Here is a 25,767-nt window from a genome sequence, read left to right as displayed (position 1 = left end):
CAAACAGTTTGACAGAAGAGAGAAAAAGATTTTTTGTTCTTTTTTTGCCTCCTGATATGTACCTGAAAGTTGAGGAATTCAATCCCATACATCTGAAAAACAACAAATCCAAGTGCCTCACTTCTCAGGACAGATTTTCCAGAACCTGATGCCTTAACACTGGGCATATCCCAGCTGTCTTTGGGATCGAGAGTGGTGGTGACAAACACTTCTGAAATTACTTCTGCTGCTGTGTCCTGAGCTCTTTGGACCTGAGTCTCAGGTGACTTCCAGGGCTTACAGATCCCATGGCAGGGTGAGATTGGTGCAGAACTCTCAGCTCTGTAAGGACAGAGACAATCCTGGCTGGACACAGCAGCAGAGGCAGGAGCAGCTTGAGGCATGCAAGAGTTTTCTAGGAGGCACCTGAATTCACAAGTGACCTAAATCATCTTTTAGGTGGCAGGACACTTTTTTGGAAATCTGAATCAATGGTCTGCAAATAAAAGACTGACAGATGGCTCAGACATGAGGACTTGAAGTAAACAAGTGACATGGAGGAGATAACTTGCAAGGTTAAGCAGAAAGGTTGGAAGGGGATATTTCATTCCGTGCTGTTAAAGATTTCCTTCTGCAGGCAGAAGACTTTAGAGGACACAGTTCTCTGGGAGCCAGGCAGCACATCTGGTTTGACCAGTTTGTTGTGTCAGGTGATTTTGGTGTTGGAAAAACTCACTCTCTACCAAAAAGGACAATAGTTTCATGGCCTTTATTAAATTGTTGGTAGCTTTATAAAATCCACTGATAGCTGAAATTATGCCAGTGGTTTAAAAAATGAACTCACACACCAGGCTTGTGGCAATATTTCTTTGAAGTACAGAAAATTCATTTAGGAAATTACATAATTTCAAAAGAAGCTATGAAATGCATAATGGAATTAAGACATACTTTGACTCTCTGGAAGGATGGTGCAGGGATGGATTTGCTAAAACCGTTCAGAAAGCAGAATCTAATTTTCTAAACTCAATGGCGAACAAATACATATTTTTGCACTCCTGAAAGACATATGCAAAATTCCCATCTTCTATTTTCCTGTAGCTTTAGTGTCTGTGTAATAACAAAAGAACTTATATTGCTAACTAAAAGTAGGAGGCAAAGAACAAAAATGTTCCACCTGTTCAAATGTACTATAAGCACAACAAAAGAGGATATGAACTTTATCCATCAGGAAGCTTTATCTCGTAAAATTTAAGGAACACCCAACTCTCCTTGGATTTTTAGAATATCAATTTGCACACTTAACAAACTTGATATCAAAATCATTAAGATTCCAACTTGAAATAGATTTTATAATGTCATTTAAACATTTTTCTGTCCAGAGAAGAATGGCACTTGAGAGAAGGGAGAACATATAAAATTGAACATAAACTCAAAATCCAGAATTATGTGAATAAATTAGATAAGCGGGGACAGAAAATGTATTCAAATTATTCCATAAACCATAGTAAAAATAATGTGGGATCAAATGACAGCAGGAAAAATAGCTAGAGATTGACACTCCTGAATCAAAAATACACTTCTTCTAATTCTGTCCTCACTTAAATTTCATGATATACCAGATGAGTCAATAAGGACATAATATTGTGAGATAAAACATATTTATCTGTTACTGATTTCAGATAGAAAGGTTCCTATCAATACTAATCTAAGGGGTGAGCAAAAATACAGAAGATAGAAGATTAGTATTAAAAAATTCCATAAATTAGCCTTGAATTAACCAGCTCAAAATGTCTGCTTTAAAATTAGAATTACTTAGCTAATGCCTCAGCATTAACTAATGCCTGAGTGTTATGAAGATACAAAGAACTTCATTGAAGCTAATTGTTACTCTTGTTATCATTAATTAAAATACATCAGTAGTAAACAAAACACATGAAAAAATCTTGCTACTGGGAAGTAAGGAACCTACATTTAACATTCTGAAGTTAACTCATGTTCTCAGATTAATCTCTGTGCTTTAGGGCAGGCATATGCCTGTCTCCATAATACTAAAAAACACAGCCTTTATGTAAGAAAGGGTGAAGCAAGATCAATTAGAAGCAGGTAAAATATAGTCTCTTGATATATGGAGTGTAAATATAAAAAAAAACCCTGCAGGATTGGCACAGTACTTTCACTATGATATATATATATATATATACATATATATAAAACAAAAAAACAACAAAACCAGCATATTTAATACCTTCACATCCTCTTTCTATTTGGCCATTGCAGAAGAGAGCATCTGAGATGAGGTCAGGGAGCCGTCCGTTCAAGTCAACTGATGCAAGGCAGCCTTGGAATCCCTCCTTTGCATGCACCAGTTTGGGCAAGGATTTAAACATTTCTTTGGCCACTCCTCCAATATACAAATCACCTGGTGAGGAGAAATAATTATTAGATACAAAAAAGAACCAGCAGAGCCTTGGACCCACTTGATCTTCTGGCCTTTTTGTGCTGAATGACAGACACGTCCAAAAAAATATCCTTTGAAATAAATGTACAAAAAAAAAAAAAACTGAAAACATGTAAGATACTACAGCTTTGCAGGACTGTATTTCTTCAGATGTAAATGTAGACTTCAAATTTGTATGGCTCATTTCTTAGAAGTACTTGGGCATGCTTTCCATGTGTCAGCTCACATGTTCAGGAAACACACATGTATTGCATGTTGTATCAATTGCAGAGAGGAGGATTAAATCACAGAATCCCCATCTAGAAACTCATCTAGCACTGGCAAAATTGTTCATCTTTTTGTTCAAATAATTGATATGCAATCTGTTCCTATAACTGGTCAATATTCAGAGAGGTTGGCCACAGACTTTGCCAGTGGTGGACACAGCACAGTGAGATAAAAGGCAACAAGATCCACCTGAAGTCTCTTACCCAGAATCATCCATTCAGAAGTACACCAAGAAATAAAAGACTGAGGGATACATGAAAGGAGAAACTTAGAGATACCATTGTTAAACAGCAAAATGACCAACTATCCCCACTGAAACTCATGTGGGAGCAAGGGGAGTTTGATGCCTTTAAAACAGCAATATGAACACTGAGCAAATGGAATTTTGCTGCCGAAAATGATTCTAATTGCAAACACCTATAACAAACAGCTTGTTCTGATGAACCTCAGGAAACTTAGTCAGGACTGAAAAACAAGGCTTTTCTCCCTTCAAGTAATTCCTAGATTTTTGATAGACTTTGAAAGTACATAACTGTAACTTTCCTCTTCAACATCGAGGGGAGGATGCTTTTTGTTTTAAAACAATTCAGGCTCTACATTTCTTTAATATTTGGGTGTTCTGGCAGACAGAAAAGTCACCTTTCAACCCAACATAACCATAAGAACCTCCCTAAGCATGCCTCAAGTGTCAGCCTGCAGGTTTAACCTGCTTTCCATACCTGCTGCTGAGGACATTCTGCAGAAAAGAACCTGGCTGCTGCTTGGCCAGAGAAAGGAAGCAAGCACAGCACAGTCTCTGTTTAGGCATTAAATCCTCATTGATTACTTATTTTTTTGCCAGCACAAATTTTCGGCAGTTTATCTGAATAATCTACATTCTAATCTACATTATGCTTTCCAGAACAACCCCCAGTCTGGCTGATTTTGGAGCTTAGACCTCAAGACCCGGTGCTCTAGTGCCAAAGAGTGTTTCTACATGACTTCAAACACAAAATTGTTGCTTTCCTAAATGTTTGCAAAGCTTTGTAGGCAGGTTTTACAGTGACAGAACTCAGAATGTGCTGTTGCCACTACCCCATGTGGCTGGTTTTAATCTCCCTCTGACTGGTGTAAATCACAGGTTTGCCTTTTACTGGTTCTCCTGGCATATTTCTTGATTGAAAAGGAATGCAATTTAGTGCTGTTTGTAATAGTTTACAGTTTACCTGCAAGGAAATAACCTGAAACAAATAAATGTCTGTAAGACTGAGAAAAAATTTTAGTCATTATGTATCATCCCTAAAATTCAACTGGATTTGAATTAGTGAAATAGAGAGAAAATGGAATATGCTCAGAAAAATGCTTATTAACATATAGAATTTATAAGCAAACCAACCAAAATTCTCAGCAATCTTTGTAGCCTCCTACATTAAGGCACCTCAAACTTTATCCATTCTATATAGATTATTTGGAAAATAAGATCTTACTTTCCTCTAGAGATCTGAGGTGAAATGTAAGTCTAATAAATCTGAAGTAGAATGAAAACATAACAGATTAAAATATGGTGATCCATCTGTCCCCACAAATGGGATCTAATTCACAGCAGAAAGATTCCTGCATTTTTCAATCTGCTGAACTGAAAAAAAAGTTAAAACACTTGTGTCATGATAAAGGTTCTTCATCTTTTTCTCAGACAGAACATCTAGAAAGCAAAACTGTTCCAGGTTTCCTGAAGATTTGTGCCTTCAGTCACTGCCAGCTTAGAATAGAGAGATAATTCATCTCAAATGATTCCAATAGACTTAAAAGAGGGAAACCATTCCAGAGAATAGTATTAAGAAAATAACTTGTATTATTAAAAAGTTAAACTTGATCTATTGCATGTGACATGTGTAACCTCTTTTTAAAAATATACTGTGCAAGCAACCCTTTTTATTCTGTGAGTAGCTACATCTTTAAAACCACAACCTTTCAGATTTATCTCCTGCTAATTCCTGATATCCATCTCTCAAACCTATTCAGATTGCTATATATAATAACTGGCAGTAACTGCCAATTATGATGGATGGCTAGCAGAAATCCAGGTCAGTGTGCCAGCATATAAGATGGAACTCAGAATATTTTCTCCTGAAAAGATACACTGGAACAATGCCAATCAGGTATCATATGCAGTGAAGTACAATATATTGAGTCCAAATAAGCTGCATCCCTACAGCTTACTTACAGTACCTAATTAGACTGATCATTTTATACTATTAAAGATATAATTTTTATAAACACATGTTTTGGGTAATATTTCAATTTTGTTGATGTTCAAAATAACTTTGAGTTATACTTTTAAAAATCAAACATGCATGTAGTTCATACTTAATACACAAATATATCTTATGTATTGAGTAGCCATACTAACTATTAGACTTCACCTTTTGTAAAGTATATAGAAGTATTTTTATGACTATGAGGTAATTTTCCCAGATTTAATATAAAATTTTTAATACCATATGTGTTTTGAGTTTGCTCCTGCTGGCACGAAAATCACTTTCTCTCAGATATAAAATTTTGCTAAGGGATAAGCTCTGGAAATAAAACTCTGATTTTTATTTTAAAGTTAGTTAATTTTTTCACTTGATAATTTTTCTTATCTGCCATCACAGAATGTTTGCATTGTTACTTTTATTTCAGTTAATCACATGCTACTTTCATGTTCATCTCAGTGAAGAAGTAGTTTCCAAAAAAACTCAATCAATTAGACTTTCGGACAAGACAGGACTGCAGAAAATATTGTTAATTAAATTTTACCTCAAACATATTCAGAGAAGATAAAAGATTTTCCCTATTCCTACTAAAAGAGATCAGAGGAATTAATGTAGTGCAATACAGATTCCAGGTTTTCTCTTTTTCACTTCTTATGTAAGTACAGCTTCACTACTGGAAATTTTAGTCCAAGGTAAATCCCTTGTTGTGTAGCTGCCTACTTACAGGTGTGAATTACATGCAAGTTATTACATGAAGTTGGGTACCACAGTTCATCAGACCAATAGTACAAGCTTATGACACTGTGCAAACTGGCTGGAGTCTAAATGCTACAATGCTATCCACTGAAAATGTGTAACTGCAGCTTCAGGAACTAAAGTTCATGACATAAAATATTCACCAGTTGTCATAGACAAAGTTGCAGGTAGCAAAGAAACAGGTGATGTAATAATAGTGAGCCAAGATTTCCTTCTGATCATTAGAAAAACTTGAAAAACTTCAAATAAAGCAGTTTCTTGAGAGCAGATCTCACAACTCTCCTCTTTTTTCTTGTATTAGGAGTCAGTGCACAGATTTATTGTTTTTTGGGTTTTTTTGGTGTTTTTTTTTTTTTTTTTTTTTTTTTGTGTGTGGAAGGATTGTTTCCTCTCTTTGTTTTTCTGAGGCAAAAAAAAAAAAAAAGTGCTTCAGGCATGTTCTCACTGGCACTTTCACGGCAGGCCAGAGGAATCAGCTGGAAGGCAGCATTTTCACTTTCAGAGCTAGACCTGCTCATGGCAATGATGGTACTGCTCAGTTATGCCATAAGCACTCGTAAAGAGAAGATTTTGGTGGGTTTAATTTGCATCTTTTACAGGTACTGCAGATCCTCAATTATTACAACAGGATCTTTCCTATTAATCTCTCTTCTGACTTAGAGCTGATTTGTGCTTTAATAACAAGGAAATTTAACACAGAAACAAATTGCTAGCTAATAAATTAGCCCGAGTTCTCAATGTATTCATTATTGGAATCACACTTATGCAAAAGCACGCAGAACACCACACAACACTGAGTCACACACAACTATTGGTAAAACAAATGCCAAGTCCTCCTGTAATAGCTCATCTTTTTTTATCCCAAGCCTCTGCATTTCTTCAAAATAAGAACTTTGCAAATGCTAAACCAAAGACATGTAAAACAAAGATTGAAGGTGCTGTTCTATTTTCTGACTAACTAACAGAAGGTATTAAGGGTTATTATCTGGCACTAGTGAGATTGCTGACAGGTCACTTCACAGTGAAGAATCTTTTCTCCTTTTCTCCATTCCTGAGAATTCTTACATTATATATGCTGGTGGGCAAAACATATTAACTTCATTTAACAGCTACCATTGTCTTCAAACATAAGTAGAGAGGGAATTGTTTTCCATGTGTTTATGATGGTAACAAGACAAGAATACTGCTCAGGTGTCACTGGTGCACCTGGAGCCCTTAACAAGCCAGCAGCAGTTTGGTACAGAAGGTTTATGACATCAGGCAAGAATTAGTTTAGCCAGGATATAGTTAGACTTCTTTACTCTCCTAAATCTGTGTGCTTTGTGTACATATCTGGTGTTCATTTCTTGAACACCTTTGCTGACAAGAAAGGAAAACCATTGATTCAAATATGACCCCAAGCATGACTAAAAATAAAAAATAAATAAGGAGGAAATATAACAGTGGAAGGAATTGTGGCTTGACTTTTTCATAATCCACAAAGACAATATCTCTGGAATATTTTTATATGCCTGAACAAAAGCATTTTCAAATCCATCATTCTCTCCAAGAGCAGACATTCTCTCCCCTCTCTTGTTGTGCTGCTGGTTTTAAAAGCACTTTCCGCTATCCTCCTAATTTCTCTTTCATTTTGGAAGAAGTTGCTTTGTCATGTTTCTAACATCACACTGTACTAAATCACTACCGTGGCTAGGATTAAGAGTGCTTCTGTGGTGTGCTGGAGTAGAAGTTCTCCAGGAAGGAGATGGATAGCCCTGACATACCATGGTGGATTCTGAAAACACAGCAGGCATCTCCACAATTCCTTTATATGACATGTGAAAATACAAAGGAATATTTAGCTCTGGTGAAGCAAAGGTGTCAGGCACGCTTTTCTCCAAATATGCTAGTTCAAAATGATCAAGCATAAAACAGCTTCTTCCCTCAGGCAGGCAAAGACAAAGAAGGACTGCAAAGACTGAGAAATGCCATAGGGAAAGTCTAATCTCAAAAGAAAAAGTGTTCACGTTTTTCCAGTCCCTCCTAAAACAGATGAGCTTCTGTTACCAGATCAATAGAAATTGCTTTGTAGTATCTTAATAATTGCACTACAAACTTCATGGTGGAACTCATCCTAAGACAACCCACACAATCCCAACTCATGGTATTTTTAAGGCAACTGATTTGTGAAAATAAATTACTCTACACGAGCAGAATATGCACTAACTAAAAGAACAGACACCATCAAGGGCTGTTGTCTCAAATGGAAATATCAGGTAGGCATTCAGATTTTTTTGACATTCACTGAAATATGGGAGCCTGCTTGGCCTTGATGATCTTCTCACCTCCCCAGTGTACAAAATCACCCACCTTTTGCACATTTACTTTGTTCAATAGGCAGAGAACAGTGAAGATTTTTCTTTCAAATTTCAGCACACACTTTAGAAAAGGAGCTGGGCCTGAACACTGGATGAGTGGTCATTCTGGAGTCTCTTCTCACCTTCATCAAGCCTGTGTAAACATTTGCTCTTCGTTCCATATCAAAAATGTGTTTGCTCCTTAAAACAACGTTGATGAGGCATAATTGCTCTTTTATTTTTCATAAACCAAGAAGCCTGCTGTGATCATAGCCCATTAATAAACAGAAGAACTGTTGACAAAGGCTCAAATGCTGCATCCACACAGCTTCTGCAGCGCATACGCTCCAGCATATGGCTTTTCAAACCCCCTTTGCAGCAGAGAATATGCATTTTGATGTGCATTCACAGGCTTGCTTGGTGCTAGAGCAAAGCATGACTGAATTTTGTCTACCACATGCAAGGAAGGGCACTTGAGGGAAAACATGAAAATGTAAACTCAGTGTTTGATGTCCACTTACTCACTTCAAAGAGTCCATTCTGTAGCTTCAGTATTGATTTGTGGTTGATATCTTTTGGTTTTGACGCGATTTTTTTTTTTTAAGAAAAATAGGATTTTCAAATATTTTTCCTATTGGAGCGATGAATTCTATCATTTTTAGACCCTCTCTAACCTAAGGAGGGAAAGGGTGGCTAGTTTACTTGTCTAGGCTCTGCTGAGTTATCTGTCCTTTCAAATACTTCAGGCAAGAGGCTGATTTATGATGTGACAGGTGGTAGCTTTCATCTTTCACATTCTCTATACTGATAACCAAGCAAGGCAAAATGTTTACAGGCAAATACAAAGAGAAAAAATAAAGAAGAATTTCTAGGTTAGCAAGTCACTCTTTGGGGAACGAATATAGAAACTGATCTTTTCACCCCAATTCTATGCTGCCTTCAGTATCTTGCCTGAATACCCCATTAAATGTATTAGGGAAAGAAAAAAAAATCACCGGCAATGAAATGCTGACATTGTGGGTTTTCTTCAGGCACCCTTATTGGCACAATAGTACATATTGTTATTTGTCAAGAGAATTGAACTTTGAAGATATTTCTTCCTTTGCGTGATACTTTACTGTTCTTTTTACAATTTCACTGTAGGATTGCCTTGTAGTCCTCACTAACAGAAAAAAAAAAAAAAATAGGAAAGGAGAATTAAGAGGTACAGGAAAGAATTTACAGTTTAAGGGTTCACCAGGAACGGTATCTTTCACTTGCCACCAATTTATATGGCAGTCCAAAGCGCTGCTCTACCTTCAATCTCCTGATTCCATCACACTACACAGAACTACAGTGAAGACATTCCATGGTTCCACAAATTCTTCTGCCAAGAAACTTTCCCTTAATTGGACAACTGGATGTGCTGTCCAATTCTGCACTCACCTCTTGGTGCTCAGATTTCATTCTTACTACAATTTTCATCTCAGTTTAGCACTGCTTAGAGATTACACAACTGTGCCCATGTTTCACAGGCAAGTAAAGCTGTGTCATAGGAAGTGCTGGTGTGTGAGAAACAGCAACAACACAACAACATCCTCAGGAGATAAGTACTGAATAGACAAAAGGAAATAGTCAAAAAGTAAATGCTCACATCTGAAGACTTCTCAGGCTAAAATACACCATTTCCCCAAGAATTCTGTTTTCAAAAACAATTTTTCTCTCATAAGAAGCAGTTTCACAAAAACATTTGACATTTTCCTGACAATAAAAATCCTCACATTCCCAGCCACTCTATTTCTCTCTTATTGCTTTTACCCCCACTAAAAACTAGATGAAGAGCACTGGCATTGAAAAAGATTAAACAGATGTAAAATCAAAGCAGTCTGCTTGTGCAATGGACTGTGAGGAAAGTTGGTGATGCATGTTAAATGGTAAATAATAAAATCTAATTGCCATATAAATGTGCGTGGCAATCCATCTCCCACATAATCAATGCTAGGCCAATTACTCTGTGTGGGGGGGATGGCTGTGGTGGAGAGGTGAGGCATTCAAGCACATCAAATGTCCTTCGTTTCTTTCCTGTCCTGACCACTTCTGGAGACTGCACACACCTCAAAAACAGACAGAACCTAACGAAGCTGGCATTTGCATGGTATAGTATATTCAGATCTCCCTTCCTCCTGCTATAATTTTTCACTCTCTGCTTTATCAAACAACACATGCTCTTAGCAGAGCTTGCTTCCAAAATAGTGAGGAATTCCTCTTTCCAACAGACCTACTAGACCTCAGAGATCATAATCTACAAAACTCTTCCTTTGGCTAGAGCTAAAGGAAGTTCCACATAAAGCTACCAACCAGCTGAGATGCTAAACATTCTCATTTTGAATGCAGGTTCACAGACAGCAATTTTTATATGATATTTCTTTTGATCAAGACATCACATTCAGACTCTGAGGATATTCCATGGAGCTGCCCTTTTGTGCAAAAAGGATCACTCAGCTAAAATACCAAGGGTAATGGGGGTTCACAGCAGCAAATTTTAAAGCAAATTTAGGATGTACTTCTTCACTCTGTGTATCTGTGGGGGGGCTAGGAGTCAGTGGATGCATATTTATATCAAATATGCAGAGGTAAGTTTTAAGAGCCTCTATATTTCCTGTATAATTCTTAACATAACTTTTGCTTGGTGTCCCAGAAAGACTTGGAAGAAATTCTACAATTACCAGCAGTAATAACCTGCATGTCAAACAGCTGTAGGAATGAAGGCAAATCTATCCAGTCATATATGTATGAAAGACTGAGAAGAACAGGAGAAAAGAGGCAGAAAACAAAAACCCTTTCATCATGAACTGATCTGACAAATTATTGCATTGCTGTTGATTACATAGTACAAGCTCTAGAATATAATTTAATCTAGAACTACTGGAATAGGTTTTCAATTTTGTACCCTGTCTTATAATTTTGGTAATTTGGATACAATTTCTGAAGGCTTAGCACTATCAAAATTATTTTCACAGCCTGGTAGACAGCACTGTTTAGAAGTAGCATGTAAAAAGTGATAAAAAGGAGGATAAAGGAATTCCCATTAGACCAGGCTGTCCAATGGCCTATTGTTATCCACTCCTAGAACTTTGTTGCATAGGATGATCCAAAGAAGAGTTCTCAGTTTTAAGTCCTTTGTTTTTCCTGTGTACAGAATCTGCTTTTCTTCACTATCAGCAAGACAACAGCTGCATTTGCCCATTGTCTACTCCAATAGGTCACACTGGGAAGATCTATTTGCTGTTGACAGTATTTGGAGCTCTGTATTTGGAACAGAACATTATTTCTGCATGAAGAATTCACAGCCCACTGGCAAGGTCATTACATTTAGCTCACGCATGATTATTTGAGAAATTTAAGCATTAATACTTGCTCATTTGTACAATGTTCTGTGCTTCTAAAAGCTTTGTTTCTCTAGTGATAAAAATATAAAGGATCACTGCTGTTGATAGAGACTTTGCAATGTAGAGAAAAAATAATATAAAGAGGCAACAATAATAACTGCCTCAGTATAAAACAACAGAGAGAAATATCACGTAAAATATAAACAATTTCAATTCCTACTGCTGAAACAGGAATTCCTCATTATGATCAAGACTAATTTAGCTCAGTGTGAATAAACTATTTTGACAGGTAAATGAAATATCAATAGATTGAAGGACTATTGCAAATCATCAATGAATATGCCAGGCTAGTAGATCTACTGCTAATTTAGTTAATTGAATTCAAAGTTTACAAGGATGAATTAATTGCCAAGTAAATCTTTATGCACATTGAAGAACTATAATTTGGTGCATTTGTAAACCCACTGGTGATACAAAAACTTAATATAACTATTTTTTCAGGTGCTTCAGTCTAGTCTGTTTTCATAGTATTGGACAAAACAGCAAGTGAAAAATCAAACATAGATAGAAGCAGCAGCCCTATCTCAAAAGAATAAAGGAAGCCAGGGGCCAGTGAGCAGACACAGAAATAAAAGTGAAACAGACAAGAGATCTAGACAGGTTATTTTAATTCAGGTAGGCTGATTCTGAGGTGTGCTCTAATATGAATAGCATTTTTTGAGGATGCAGTGATGTAACAGCACAGGAATAACATATGACTTACAATAGGCTCTAAAACTGACATTTGAGAAGGCTACATGAAAGTTGATGACAGTGAGACAAGTTGAAATTATGAATGTCAGTTCAAAAAAGCAGGTCTTGACATATGAAATTATGCACAAGCAGCAAAAGTTAACCCATAAATGTTGAGCTGTACAGGATTTTTTTCAGAATGGTGATTTCCTTCTAAAAATATATAGTTAGCCCAATATCAAGATTAGGATGACTGCAAATCATCTTAGAGGATACAGCATATCTGTGAATATATTCTGTGATCTGTAAAGTTTAAAACAGGATTAGATACTGAAGATCTGAAACTACCAACTCAAATAAAAGTTTGTAACTACTTACTGTTCAGTCAAAAATAACTGCAGCAGTCTTTGCCTTCTCATTTGGTAAGAGTGCAATATCTAAACTTCTAATTTCAGTTTATAAAAATTAAATATTTTAATTTTCTGATGAGTATACCAAGAGAATTCTGATTGGATTTTGCAGGGATTTTTTTATGCCTGCTGTTTAAAAAAAGCATGTGAACACTCTGGGGATTAAACTACTGCCTATATGTGTAGGAGAGAACCAAGAGGAAGATTAAACCCTAGTAGGTAAGTGGATATAAAGCGTGCTTGAGGATGTCTTCCTCCTCGGAAGCAGATCATGCATCTTCAAGTACTTATAAAATAAAATAGTTTCTGACAGAACTACAGTTTCCCATACCACACAGAAAAAATTGTGGAGAAAGAAGAGACATTATGGGCATTGTAAAACTCACAGTCTGAGACAGGAAGACAACATTTCTTTGGCAACAGAGAGGAACAAGGATCACAGAATGGTTTGTGTTGGAAGGTACCCTAAAGATAATTCTTTTCCAAACCCTTTGCCATGGGCAGGGACACCTTTAACTAGACCAGGTTGTTCAGAAACCCATCCAACCTGGACTTAAACATTTCTGGGGATAGAGCATCCACAGCTTCTCTGGGCAACCTGTGCCAGTGCCTCACCAGCTTCACAGTGAAGAATTTCTTCCTAATATCTAACCTAAAACTACCCTTTCAGTTTGAAGCCATTCCCCCTTATCCTGTCACTACACACCCTTGTAAAAAAGTCCCTCTCCAGTTTCCTTCCAGGCTCCCTTCAGGAACTGGAAGCCAAAAATTAGGTCACCCCATAGCCTTCTCTTTCCAGACTGAGCAACCCCAACTCTCTCAGCCTTTCCTCACAGCAGAGGTGTTTCATCCCTCTGATCATTCCGGTGGCCTCCCCTGGACTGGTTGCATCAGCTCCCTCTCCTGTGCTGGGAGCCCAGAGCTGGGTGCAATATTCCAGGTGGGGTCCCAGCAGGGCAGAGCAGAGGGGCAGAATCCCCTCCCTGCCCTGCTGCCCACGGTGCTCCTGATGCAGCCCAGGACACGTTTGGCTCTCTGGGCTGCCAGCACACGTGGACAGCTCATGGCCACCTTCTGATCCACCAGCACCCCCAAGCCCTTCAGGGCAGGGCTGCTCTTGACCTGTTCACCCCCCAGCCTGTGTTGAAACCGGGGTTTGCCCTGACCCAGGTGCAGCACCTGCTCTTGGTCTTATTAAACCCCTTAAAAGCACAATGGGTCCACTACTCCAGCTTGTCCAGGTCTCTCTGGATGGCATCCTGTCCTCGGGCATGCCAACCACACCACCCAGAGCTTGGTGTCATCAGAAAATATGCTGAGGGTGCACTCAATCCCTCTCTCTATGTCAATAACCAAGGTTGTTTAATAACACTGGTGCCATCCTGAGACACACCACTTGTCAGTGCTGTCCATCAGGACTTCGAGTTGTTGACCACCACTGGATGCAACTGTCCAGTGGTGGTCAACTTTATTATCCATCATTTAATCCACCTCTCTCCAGTTTGGGAAAAGGATGTTGTGGGTAGCTGTGTGAAAGGTTTTACAGAAGTTCAGATAAATGACATCTGTAATCTTTCCCTTGTCCACCAATGTGGTCACTCCATAAAATAAGTAATTTTTCTCTTGTTTTTCTGTGCTCTTTGAGGCTACTCAGACCCCTCACAACATCAGACCACAGCATCAAGTACAACAGGCAAGAATTCCCCTCCACCCAACTCTTTCAGGTCTTGAATTGCAGCCATGCCAACCATCCGAGCTATCCTAAGAGCAGGACAGGGAACCTGCTCATGAAATAGAGGAAGGGAAATTTGCTGTGTAACTGTGTTGGCAGGCTTGAGCTGCACTGCTTGTGCTCTTCAGACTCATTTATCTTTATGGGTTATTGCTAGAACTATACCTCAGCACACTTTGCTAATTTTCCCTGTGAGGAAAAATAACACAGTTCTTGGAATCCAAACACAGAATTATTTTCACTCACTTATTTGTCCCCAATTTATAATTTACTCATCTAATTACAGCAATAATTAGGCTGCAGGATGTAATATATGTGTTTCCACAGGTAGCTGCTGAAATTTTACCAGAGGTTATGCAGGGAACCGGTGTGTGAGATAATGAACTTTCTGTGTTATATAGCCAAATCCTACACCCAAAAGGAAACATATAATGGAAATTCTCTGCCATACATTTATGGCAGCTGTCTGCTCTCCCAGACAACTTCCATGCTGTGCAGGCTCAACAACACAATCTGTGTCTTTGTGCTCAATTCACTATATTTTTGCAAGAATCCACATATAGTGGGTTTCTTTTTCTAGGATCAGCTTGGATTTCAGAATCAGAAATCTGGTAACTCTACAATTACTCAGAATGGACACAGGTTTCATGCTATCTGCACACATTTCTATTTTACCTAATGATAACTCTGGTTAAGCAGAACTAGTGACACCAGTGGCAGGAAGTGTGATTTTGCATTGGCTTTGTTGCTAAGGCTAAGACAGTACAGGACAATGAATTTACTGTAACTATTTATATCAGGAAAGTAAATAGTTTATAGCACAACAGAAACACACCGCTGCAAGAAACAGACGTAAAATAGAAAAGAAGCAAATACAGTAGATAATTTCTACTAAATACTAAGGAAAGAAAAACAGAAATGGAAGGCAAATTTTTTTCTCCCTTTTAGCCTGCTGGCTAAAAAGTATCAGCTTGAATCCCTTCCCAGATTCGACCAAAATTCTCATGTGATATATTGTGCTATATTTAAAGGAGGCTGACTGTGAAAAATACAGTATAATACATTTAAAACAATAAAATAAAATGAGGCATACTATTATGAGAAGACTGATGTTGAGGACCTGTGTATGCTAGACCAGTTTTAGAGGTGCTGGCTATATATTCCTGCACTGAACACGTCAGGCTTGTTATTCTTTCACTATCCACATTCCCTGGGTGGTAAATTATAGAAAATCATCTAACACAATTCACCTTACTCACTTCAAATCTCTGTACAGTTTCTTTTTTCATCCTCCTCATCCTTTTTTTTTTTTTTTTTTAAATTCCAGAGGAATTCAAGGTTAGGAAGCGCGGCAGCTATGGATACAGCTTTACTTCAAAAAGCGTAAGGCGAAAGTAGCATTTTCAAAGTGCCGCACACAGAGGGATGCGAAGGGATGTTGGATTTTTCAGGCTGAGCCCGGGCAGCGTTGGTGAGACCACAGCGCCCTCTAGTGCCTTCAGCGAGCGCATGGAGAGAGCTCGAGCCGAAGGAACTTCGTTAAGGAACTTTCATTAAGTAAGGCGGCACACCAAAGACCCTCCACAATCGGTTTGAAAAATAAATAAAATATTTATATTTTGTAAATAAATATTTTTTTAATGGCTGTGTTAATTATCAGTTCGCAACAGGATTGCTTTTTTGGTTTTTATATTTTTTCCCTACCCGTGTCTGATTTACTATGAAGAGAACCAAACATATTAAAGACATACAGATATGCATTAAGTAGCACTTGCCATCTTAAGAATGTCAAGGAGCAAGCTGAATGATTTTTCTACAGCATCAAAAATGATATTGAAATATTACACTGTATCAATAAAAAATTGATGATGTTTAAAAAAATGCAAACCTGAGAAACAGCATGGCACAAATTTGAAATGCTACTTTAGGAATGGAGTGTGAGCCACCCAAAAAGCTTTATCAGAAATGCCAGGTTTTTAAATAGAATAATCTCTTATTGAAGATTATGACATATCAGGATACTGTTTTCACAGTCTTTCTTACAATCTTAATAGCACTTTCAAGTGAGGCAAACATGTAAAATATCACAAAATCCAGCATAATTACCAAGGTCAGCTCATTATCTGTGACTCAGAGGCAGTTAAAAGAAAATTCAGCAAGGAATAAGCTCTTGATGGAATATTAATATCCACTTTGAACATCCTGGCTTTTGAAATATCGTATATCTTTGACTGTTATGAAATTTCAGTTTTCCTGCCAAGAGCCTTTTTAAAGAATCATAAGATGCACACTACTTTTCCACATGACTAGAACATATATACTCATGTCTGATTAGGTGGTCATTATTTTAAAAGTATACCCATACATTTTCCTCAGATGCAAATTAGTGTTTCAGAAATCCATCCATAGAACTCATTACTATCACTTATTTTAAAATATACATATGTTTATAAAAAATAGATCTTAGGCATCTAGCTGAATTTATAATAGGTAGGTTAAGTGTTGGTAACAAAGTTTACCCCACCTGCAGTCAAAATTATAATGCATTACATATTTACATGTGTATTTTAATGCATCAAAATTATGATGCATTACATAATTTACATGATGTAATATTACATATTACATACTCATATTTAGATGAGTATGTTATGCTACTTTTATAACCTATGTTCATGTAAAATCAAGCTTTTTACATAGACATTGTAAGCCTCCTTTAGTCCCTCGACTATATTTTGGTTTACATAGGCCAATTTGCATTCTTATAATTTCCTGCCTTTTTTTTTTTTTTTTTTTTTTAATTCCCATGGGATCTTCACACGTTTAAAGTTGCACCTGCCTGTGCAGAAGTACTACTAAACTGACATTGTCTGGTTAAGGTGATGTAATCTCTTGTTATTGTACTGATTATTATAAAATAAAAGGTTTCATACAATATTAAATAATTATACAGTTCTTTACTTCTGTGCTTTATTCTGTTTATTATTCTGTAATGGCCCTCACTGTAAATAATACAAGAATCACTGTACTTACTTTTTAGATCTAAATTTCTGGCTCCTGCTGTGCTCTGTGTTGTGATTTTAGTGTCAATCTTTACAGTGTGTAGGTTGTTGGTGTCCCTTGATATCATGACATTATGCCACTGGTTGTCATTCAGAGGTTTATTAGAACTTCCCTTGATGAGGTTGGCACCGTTTCCCAAATCAAACACATAGTGTAAATACCTGGGAAAAAAGAAAAAATTGGAAAAGTTTCCTTTTTCTTTACATAGCAAGGGGGCAATAATTAATATGTCTAATATTTTATATTTGCTTGCACTCCTCAGCAGCGCTGGCTAAACCAGAAGACAACAATGAATGCCAGATGGGGAAGCAACTGTGATTCCGAGAAATTGCCACTTGTTTGGATGAGTTGAGGTGCAGTCCCAAGTTTCTGGAAAGCATCGAGCACTCCATGTACCAAGACATGCATACATACGTAGAGAGAGAGAACAAGAGGGAGGCTACAAACTAGCACTTCTTTGTGGTAAGCACGAGAGAAGTTATACCTATTATTTACTTTCATATATTTCAGGCATCTAGCTTCATCTGAAAGAAAGAGTCACAATAAAGCACATGAAGTTGAACAGGAAGAAACATTTACCAATCACATCTATCCAGTCAGGAAAAAAAAAAAAAAATTGCATCCTAAACTTTCCCGTGCATTCCTCCTGGACACACATTTCGAATGGACTGGTTTTGTCGTTACGCTAATCCATACATACCCTTTTACTAATTCAACCACAATGAAATCATTTCCATCGCCACTGTTAAAAAGTATCAATCCGTCCAGGGAGGTGGTTTTGAACTGGAAAAAAAGGTGCATAGATGTGTACGCTTGTAGCGTGGCCAGTGCAACATAACTTGCTTTTGTTTTAAAGGTTACAGGGTCTGCTATGATGTTCCTGAACCCGAATCTTGCATTTAGCTCACAATAATCGATGTCTCCATTTTTACATAAGTCAATGTATGCCATGCCATTAAATGTGAGACTCTGTAGATGCCCAATAAAATTAGAAGGCACGGAAGACAGGTAGCGCCGTTCTGTTATTATTCCTGTTTCTATGTTGTGGAATTCCAGCCGTGTGTGATCGCCAGCCATTTGACCTTTAAACAGCAACAAGAAAACACATGTTAGTGTCTGAAAGGGGTGGTCAAAGAGCACATCATGAGATTAAGCATCTGCATCATTTTCACACTTTTCAGAACGTGCAAGGCCAATTGTTGTCTCCAAAGGGAATACTTCCAAATTCATCCTAATTACTGGTAAATCCAGGAGCCTTTCCAAATCATTCAGTACATTTGGATAAGACCAGAATTTCTAAACTGAAACAGTTTACCAGAGTACATTAAACTGCTTACAAAATCCCTCACTTTAGTTACACTTAACCAGATGTGGGGTTTTACTATGAGCAAGTGCAATTACTTAACATGAGGAACACAAAGGCCAATCTCAGAGCTAAACCAACAATATCAGAGTCTCATGAAAGAGAAACAGAACAGCTTGAGGGATTTTATTCCATGTGTTTTGCTTCAATGTGCATGATTTGACTAGTGGTAGGAAGGATTCCTGTTTCAGCTGTCTTAGGTACATTAATCCCAGACCTGCTGCAAAAAGCCCTGTGTGACAAGGGTGGAGAACTACTTGAAAGCAGCTGGCTTTGTGCCATGGGGATAAACCATGAGAGAAGGGGCAGAGCCCAAGAGATGGGCAGAGCAGAAAGCCTGAAGGAAGGGTGCATGCCAGTGTTTTGGAATCCTGGAAAAAATAAGGGACTTTCTTATGTCAGAACGGTGTCTAAAAGCAAACCCCACAGCTGCCTTTGAGTTCGCTCTGCCGTGCCAGGACCAGTGCAGAGCAAGAAGAGCAAGAAGCCTGAAATTTGCTGATTGTAAAGCTAATCTGGAGGAAAGGATCAGCATTGCCAGAGTAGGCTGCATACAGGTCAAGTAAGTTTTTAAGCTAGTTATTAAATACCTCACTCAGCACATCAGAATTGTGTTCACTGAAGAGTTCCTTTTTCTGACAGAATGTCCAATTTTTTCCATGCTTATTTTAAAGAAGTAGGACAGTATTTTCACAGGGCTGATTCATGGTCACATTGTGTGGAAAAACAGCTTCTTATTACTAATGATTTTTACCACTTAATGTACCTTTTGCAAGCCATGGCCTGGATTCCCCAGTTCCTTAGTTGTTTTATGTCTGTCATGGAGTACACAGAAGGTGAAGAGCAGACCTAGCCAGTCTGGACTAAGTCCTGGCATAAAACAGCTCCAATACAAGTTCCCACAGTGGCAAAGCTACTGACAAGCCAAGTTCCCACTATGCCTCCCCAAATATTCTATTCCAAGAGACGGTGTGAGCGCTGCCCCAGGCTGGATATGTCAGAAGTGGTGCACAAGGGCTGGAGGAGGCTGACACAGCTGTACCTTTGTAGGTGTCATAAGCAAGTGTCTGTGGACATGTGTGTGACAGGGAAAAGACAAGGGAAAGAGAGATGTCCAGATCTGAGATTTGCCCAGGGAGATGAATTCACGAGCAGGTTAATTCTCAGCACTGAGATACAAGTACAGGCAGCAGTGAAGTTACAGGGAAAATAGCTCTGCAAGTTTTAATATCATTCAGGCACAAAAATTGCTCTAATAATTTATGATAAATATTCAAAAGTAGCTTACTTAGCTTTGGGATGAGTTCTGTAGGAGAACTTGTCATTGAACCCCACCTGGGATCTGCACTCACAGGGCTGAGCACTGCAAGAGGCACCTTAAACCCCAGGGACAGTCTTCTTGATGTTCTTGTTTCTAAACATTAGTTCTGAAGATACCACTTTCCCTGAATGCATTAAGCAAAAGTGTGTTCTTCCATGCAGTAATGAGTCAGGGAGCTGTCTTGAAAAGTGCCAAATATGTAATTTTTGCTGGGACAAGACCTGTATATTGGATCACAGCCAGAGAGCTGAGGATCAGGTTTCAGAAAGGAACATTGTATATTCCAGTCTTGTATTCCTTCAGATGGCATTCCAATAATGTCATGGCAAAAATCCACCAAGCTTTGGGCTACAGCACAATATCCCCAGTACATTAAATGTATTTCTTTCTTGAGCATAGTAATAAAAAAGTAATAAAAAGTTCCAGAGTCTGGGCTCACATCCCAAATATCCTTCACACATTTGAGGTCTATAAATATGCAAACAGGACTTTAGATTTCACATAATGCTCCACAGGATTTGTAAATGCAACAATTAAGTAAAAAAGAATGTAGTTTGTGCTTACAAGGTTGGGTGTTTGGGGATTTGTTGTGGGGATTTTTTTTTTTTTTTTGGTTTTTCTTGTTTTTTTTTTTTTTTTTTTTTTTTTGTTCTGGTTTTGTTGTTTTGTTGTTTTTTTTTTTTTTTAGGTTTGTCAGGTTTGTGGAAAAACATAATACAAAAGGGCAATTGAATTTCAGTTCATAACTATAAGCTATTCTGTTATCAAAATTTAGTGACCTTCCAACCACTTTTATTTTCTATATAGTCTTAGGAAATAAGGCTCATCAGGCTAGAAGTACTTAAACTCTTCTATGATGAGTAACTTCTTCAAAACCACCTGCATGGCTTCCAATGAAAGCTAATTATGACTGAATTCTATTAAGTATCCATGCACACATGATGCATTTGTCAAAGAGGACCAAGCACAACTCACAAATGAACAAGTGGCATTTTATAATCTGTACAAATGGGAAAGTCAGGCTGAATTATTTAATGGATTTTCCTTCAGCTTAAGTTTTCTGGATCTGATAGGGATTCTTTTATATATGGTATAGGAAATGGAATCAAAAAAGAAAAATAACATGTGGCAGAAGAAAGCTGGAATTTTTAGTAGGAAGTCAGTTTACTTCCTTATTCTCCTCATAAAACTATAATAACCTTTCACATGAAAAATTAATGGGTTGTATTTTAACCAAATTTCTGATTGTTGGAACATCTGAAGAAAAGTTCTAAGCAGTTTAAAACAAGCCTACTTTAATCCCATATGGCAACCCTTTCCCTATTCTTTCAGGAAATTCAAAGCTACAACACATTAAACTGTACTGCACACATTTGAAATTTAAACATGTAAAGGCTTTCAAAACGCTCAGGGTTGAAAAAAACCAAAACAACTGAAAAAACCTCACCCCCCAAAACCAAACCAAAACAAAAATTCTCACCACTGACACAACAATAAGCATTTTCTTTGTAGGAAATGTGACAGTCATGGAACTGACAGCGGATTACCTATATTTAAAGGCACATTTCCCTCTGTACCTTCTCATACAGCAGTTTCCTCCCCACTGGTGGAGGAGGGCACAGACTGGCCACGCAGACTCATACAGGGAGTTTAGGAAATTTAGGATGTCTTTTTCCCTCCAAAATACTGGGGTGAATTTCTCCTTTTGGATTAATAGCACTGAACATCTGTGCATTATGCAAATGCAGACAAGTTCCAGCTTGAAGAACTGAGAGGGAATTCAAGTCAACTGGCCATTTTTGGATGTTGATACTGAGTTGTGGAAAGAAAACATGTCTTGCACCAGAAAGCTGGATCCAGGTTATGTAACCTGCAGTATTTGTAGATTAGAACTCTTGCATGAGGAGTCCAGGAATTGTGCACTTGGATCTTGCACTAGTTTTTGATCTAAACAATTTTCTCTATATTAGAATCTGCCTTGAGTAGCAGTTGAAACAGCAAAACTATAATTTTTTTTTTTGTATATTTCCTTACATATTATCAAAAAGAAAATAAATTGTTCAAGACATCTACATTCTTGGGAAATGACCCTAGGCATCTTAACATACACAGGCTTCAGTGCTGGAAGATGTATTGGTAATTTATGATTCTAGAAAATATGTTCTTGCAGCTAAATGAATTATTTTTCTACCAGTGACAAGACCCTTGTGTTCTGCTGAGGTGAAAAGGGATTATTAAAGAAGTCACACTCCTCTTAAAAAAAAAAAAAAAATCCCAAAAATTTAACTTGTTACCATTTTAACAAAGCTTAGAACCAATGATAAAAGTTGTTTAATGCTACACAAAACCAAAGGATAATTCTAAAGAGCTAATAAAAACTTTAGGCACATTCTGCTGTGCAAGGAATCAGGGCCAGAAGCCAGATAAGTTGCAATCAACAACATTCATGTGAACATTGCCTTGTACAGGACAAAATCGATGTGTTCTCTGTTAACATTTCTGATAATATAAATATAGAAATACATTTCTATCATCTGCTAGCTTACATGTCATGTTTTTTTTCCCGCCCCAACTGCTATTTTAGTATTTGAGAAAAACATGCTGCCTAATATATAATTATTGAAGACACTTGATGCAAGATTCAAACCACAGCAGAATATCCTTCAAATATATATTAAATTCTTTCTTCCAGCAGTGGCTTAGAGTTTAGCCCTAACAATGTGTTGCCAAAAGCATTTTGTTTGCCTTCTCATTAGTGATGTACTAAATCACTTCTCTCCAATCACTGTATAAAAACATTCATTTAAGTCAGCATGAATGTTTTCATTAATTTCAATAGTAACCTTAGAGGAACATTTATAGCAAGTGTAATAACACACTTCTTGTACCAGCATTCCAAGATGCTTAACATGAATTTTGAATCTTACCCAAGAAAAGGGGAAAAAAGCATGTTTCTCTCAGATAAAGTAATTTTAATTCTGTATTTTTTTAAATTTGTTTTACTTTTGCTTTGCTTTGTGTTCCCCCCCAACAACATGGAATCATGGAGTCACAATGCCACAGTACCTGTCACGGCCTGCTGGTCATCCACCATTAACTTTAAACCTTTTCCTCGCCGCACCACACGCACTGTGTGCCACTCATTATCATTGAGGTTATAGCCAGCAAAAAGGGTTTCTGGGCCTTTGCCTGTAGGACATGCCAAACAGTCATTATGCAATCTTTAAAGCAGTTTACATGTGAGCCTCACAGAGAAAGAGAGAAACAGAGAGACTGGCTGGGCAAATGTTAAAACTCACCAAAAGTCACATCAAGCAAGAAAATTACCAAGTATAAGCAAAATACAGAGCTACAATATCCTGCATACTATAGAACTATTACATTAAAACATTTCTAATGTCTATTTAACTATGTAAACACATTGTATATGCACCAGGTTTTCATAAATAGGCACAGTCAGCATGGATTTAATTATTCACTTTTCAATCTCATACAGGCCTTCAAGAAATAGGATTACTGAGCCAAAAGAACTTCAAGTATAGATTTACAAGACTGGATTTTTGCTCCTTTATTAAAAATAATTTGGTGGAAGATAAAAAGTGGTGTGTGTGCATGTGTTATGTTTTTCTTAATCTATGTCAACGTATCTGTTTAATTTCTGTTTATTAGACTCTTCAGTACATCATCTATTACCTGATCTAGATGATTTGCTAATATTCACATGCAGTACCTTCTGCTGTTAGTAGATCTTCAAGCCATACTTTCCTTTTTCATTTAATGGATATGGGTTTTTTTGAAATCTGCTATTTTTCTCAGCAGTACAGCAAACAATTTTTATGCAAATTCCGTCTATAGCACAAAGTACTTGTGACAATCAAAGTAATCACAAACCTAGGAAAAAGGATACCTTTAATGCTCAGGAAAAAACTTCTCATAAGAAAAGGATTATGGAAATTGTTCCAGACACTGTTGAGCAAGAAGTGAAAGAGAGAAAGAAATGCCCTGACTTTGTACTGCCATTGATATCAATAGATGATAGACCAAGGGCTGCACGAACAGATTAGAACTCATGTCCAAAAGCCAAAGATAATCTGCATTAAACAAATTACATTCTTGTAAGACAGAAATCTCCCTGGCCTGGTTTTCAATTCCTGTGGCAGAATAAATGATGCTGATTACTTAAAGTTGTCAATTAAATTCTGGACTCCTCTGTGCAAAAGAGAAAAAGAGCTCCTGCAGCTGGTCCAGAGGTCTACAAAGATGATCAAGGGACAGGAATATCTCTGATGAGGAAAGGATGAAGGACTGGGTCTGTTCAGCCTCAAGAAGGGATGACTGAGAGGGAACCTCATCAGTGCCTATGAGTATCTACAGGGAGGGGCCAGAGGATGGACCAGGGTCTGCTCAGTGGTGCTGGGCAGTGGGACAAGAGGCAACAGGTAGGAACTGAGGCTCAGGAAGTTCCTGAACATCAGGAAGAAGTTCCTTACTGTGCAGGTGACAGAGCACTGGAACAGGTTACCCAGATAAGCTGGGGATGTCCCCCCTCCATGGGGATGTTCAAGAACTACCTGGAAACACTCCTGTGCCATGTGCTCCTGGACAAAACTGCCTGAGCTGCCAGGCTGGATCCGATGCCTCACTGTGGTTCTTTCCAACATGACCCATCCTGTGATTTGGTATAAGAGAAACATCATAAAATAACTTTTGACACAGAAAAAATAGCATTATCCATTACCTCCACTGTGCCCTTCCAGGTGACTCTATCCCATGTGCCAGTCTTGCTCTGAAAGGGACATGCAACTAACTCTGAAACACTCCCACTTTTCTCTTAGGATTCTTTTCCATTTTAGCACAGGCTAACTGTGATGGGTGAGATCTGTTAATAAAATCAAAGCCTAAAATCAAAGCCTCTCTGACTTAAGAACTACACAGAAGGAAAAGACACTAAGATCTTGATGTAGCTGTTCAGCATATTGGGCAGTTTTCATCTCAGACATTTTCCATCTTCTGTCAGAATTTTTTAAATTGCTGCTGGTTTACTGTTCTGCTTTTATATGCAACCTTTACTATTTTGGGCATGCCAAGGGATCTCCAGGAACAAAAATGCAAAGCAAAGGCAGTGAGAATCTCATAACACTGTTTTTCTGTGTCTGTGTTGACACCAAGCTAGGAAAGGTGTACAAACCCAGCAGAAGCAGATGACTAGGGTCAACTACATGAATCATTCTGTTCCTTAAATGTTTGCTTTCTTTGACAAGAGCAAGACCAGTTTTGTGTAAAGCTTAAGTGAATAATATTCTCCTTGAATGTGCTGGTATAGATGAAGTGACTAAAATTTTGAGCAATTTCTTTTAGGTACTTCAATGGAGGCAATTCTACCTAGATTTGGAGACAACAGATGTTAAAAAAAAAAAAAACAACTGAAATAAGATGAGCAAAATCTTAGTGAGAGTCAATAAGCCTGCCTAGGCATACACCATTAAATATTATTGTAAACATATTCATATTTATTTGTTAGTCCAACCTTCCCTTTTTTTAATTTTTAAAGTAGTTGAACTACTAAATTTCCATTATCTTGCTTCAGAGCTCTAAAAGATTTAAAGCATATACAATTTTAATTTACTCTCACATTAACAACCCTCTGTAGTGTCCCTTTCATGTAAAGGTGCCTCAGTGTATGTTAGTATCAAATCCAACTTGGCTGCTCACATTTACAGGCAAATCTATCTATTCTATTTTAATGGC

General features: G+C 37.6%; 1 protein-coding gene across 20 annotated transcripts in view; it reads right to left on the bottom strand.

The window, feature by feature from the left end:
• NRXN1 (neurexin 1) overlaps positions 1–25,767 on the bottom strand; it is a 676,327-nt gene that overhangs the window by 336,929 nt on the left and 313,631 nt on the right. For all 20 annotated transcript variants that reach the window (XM_077781934.2, XM_085577079.1, XM_085577093.1 and 17 more), the window contains 4 exons: positions 23,086–23,208; positions 18,036–18,417; positions 17,306–17,496; positions 2,225–2,398 (listed from right to left, as the gene is read on the bottom strand). In XM_077781934.2, coding sequence (XP_077638060.1) covers positions 2,225–2,398; positions 17,306–17,496; positions 18,036–18,417; positions 23,086–23,208 — 870 coding nt within the window. The remainder of the gene's footprint in view (positions 1–2,224; positions 2,399–17,305; positions 17,497–18,035; positions 18,418–23,085; positions 23,209–25,767) is intronic.

Source organism: Lonchura striata, chromosome 3 (genome assembly GCF_050655825.1).
Source record: "Lonchura striata isolate lonStrDom1 chromosome 3, ASM5065582v1, whole genome shotgun sequence".
Lineage (NCBI taxonomy): Eukaryota > Metazoa > Chordata > Aves > Passeriformes > Estrildidae > Lonchura > Lonchura striata.
Note: the sequence above shows the minus strand (reverse complement) of the source record. Positions and strands in the feature narration are given on the sequence as shown.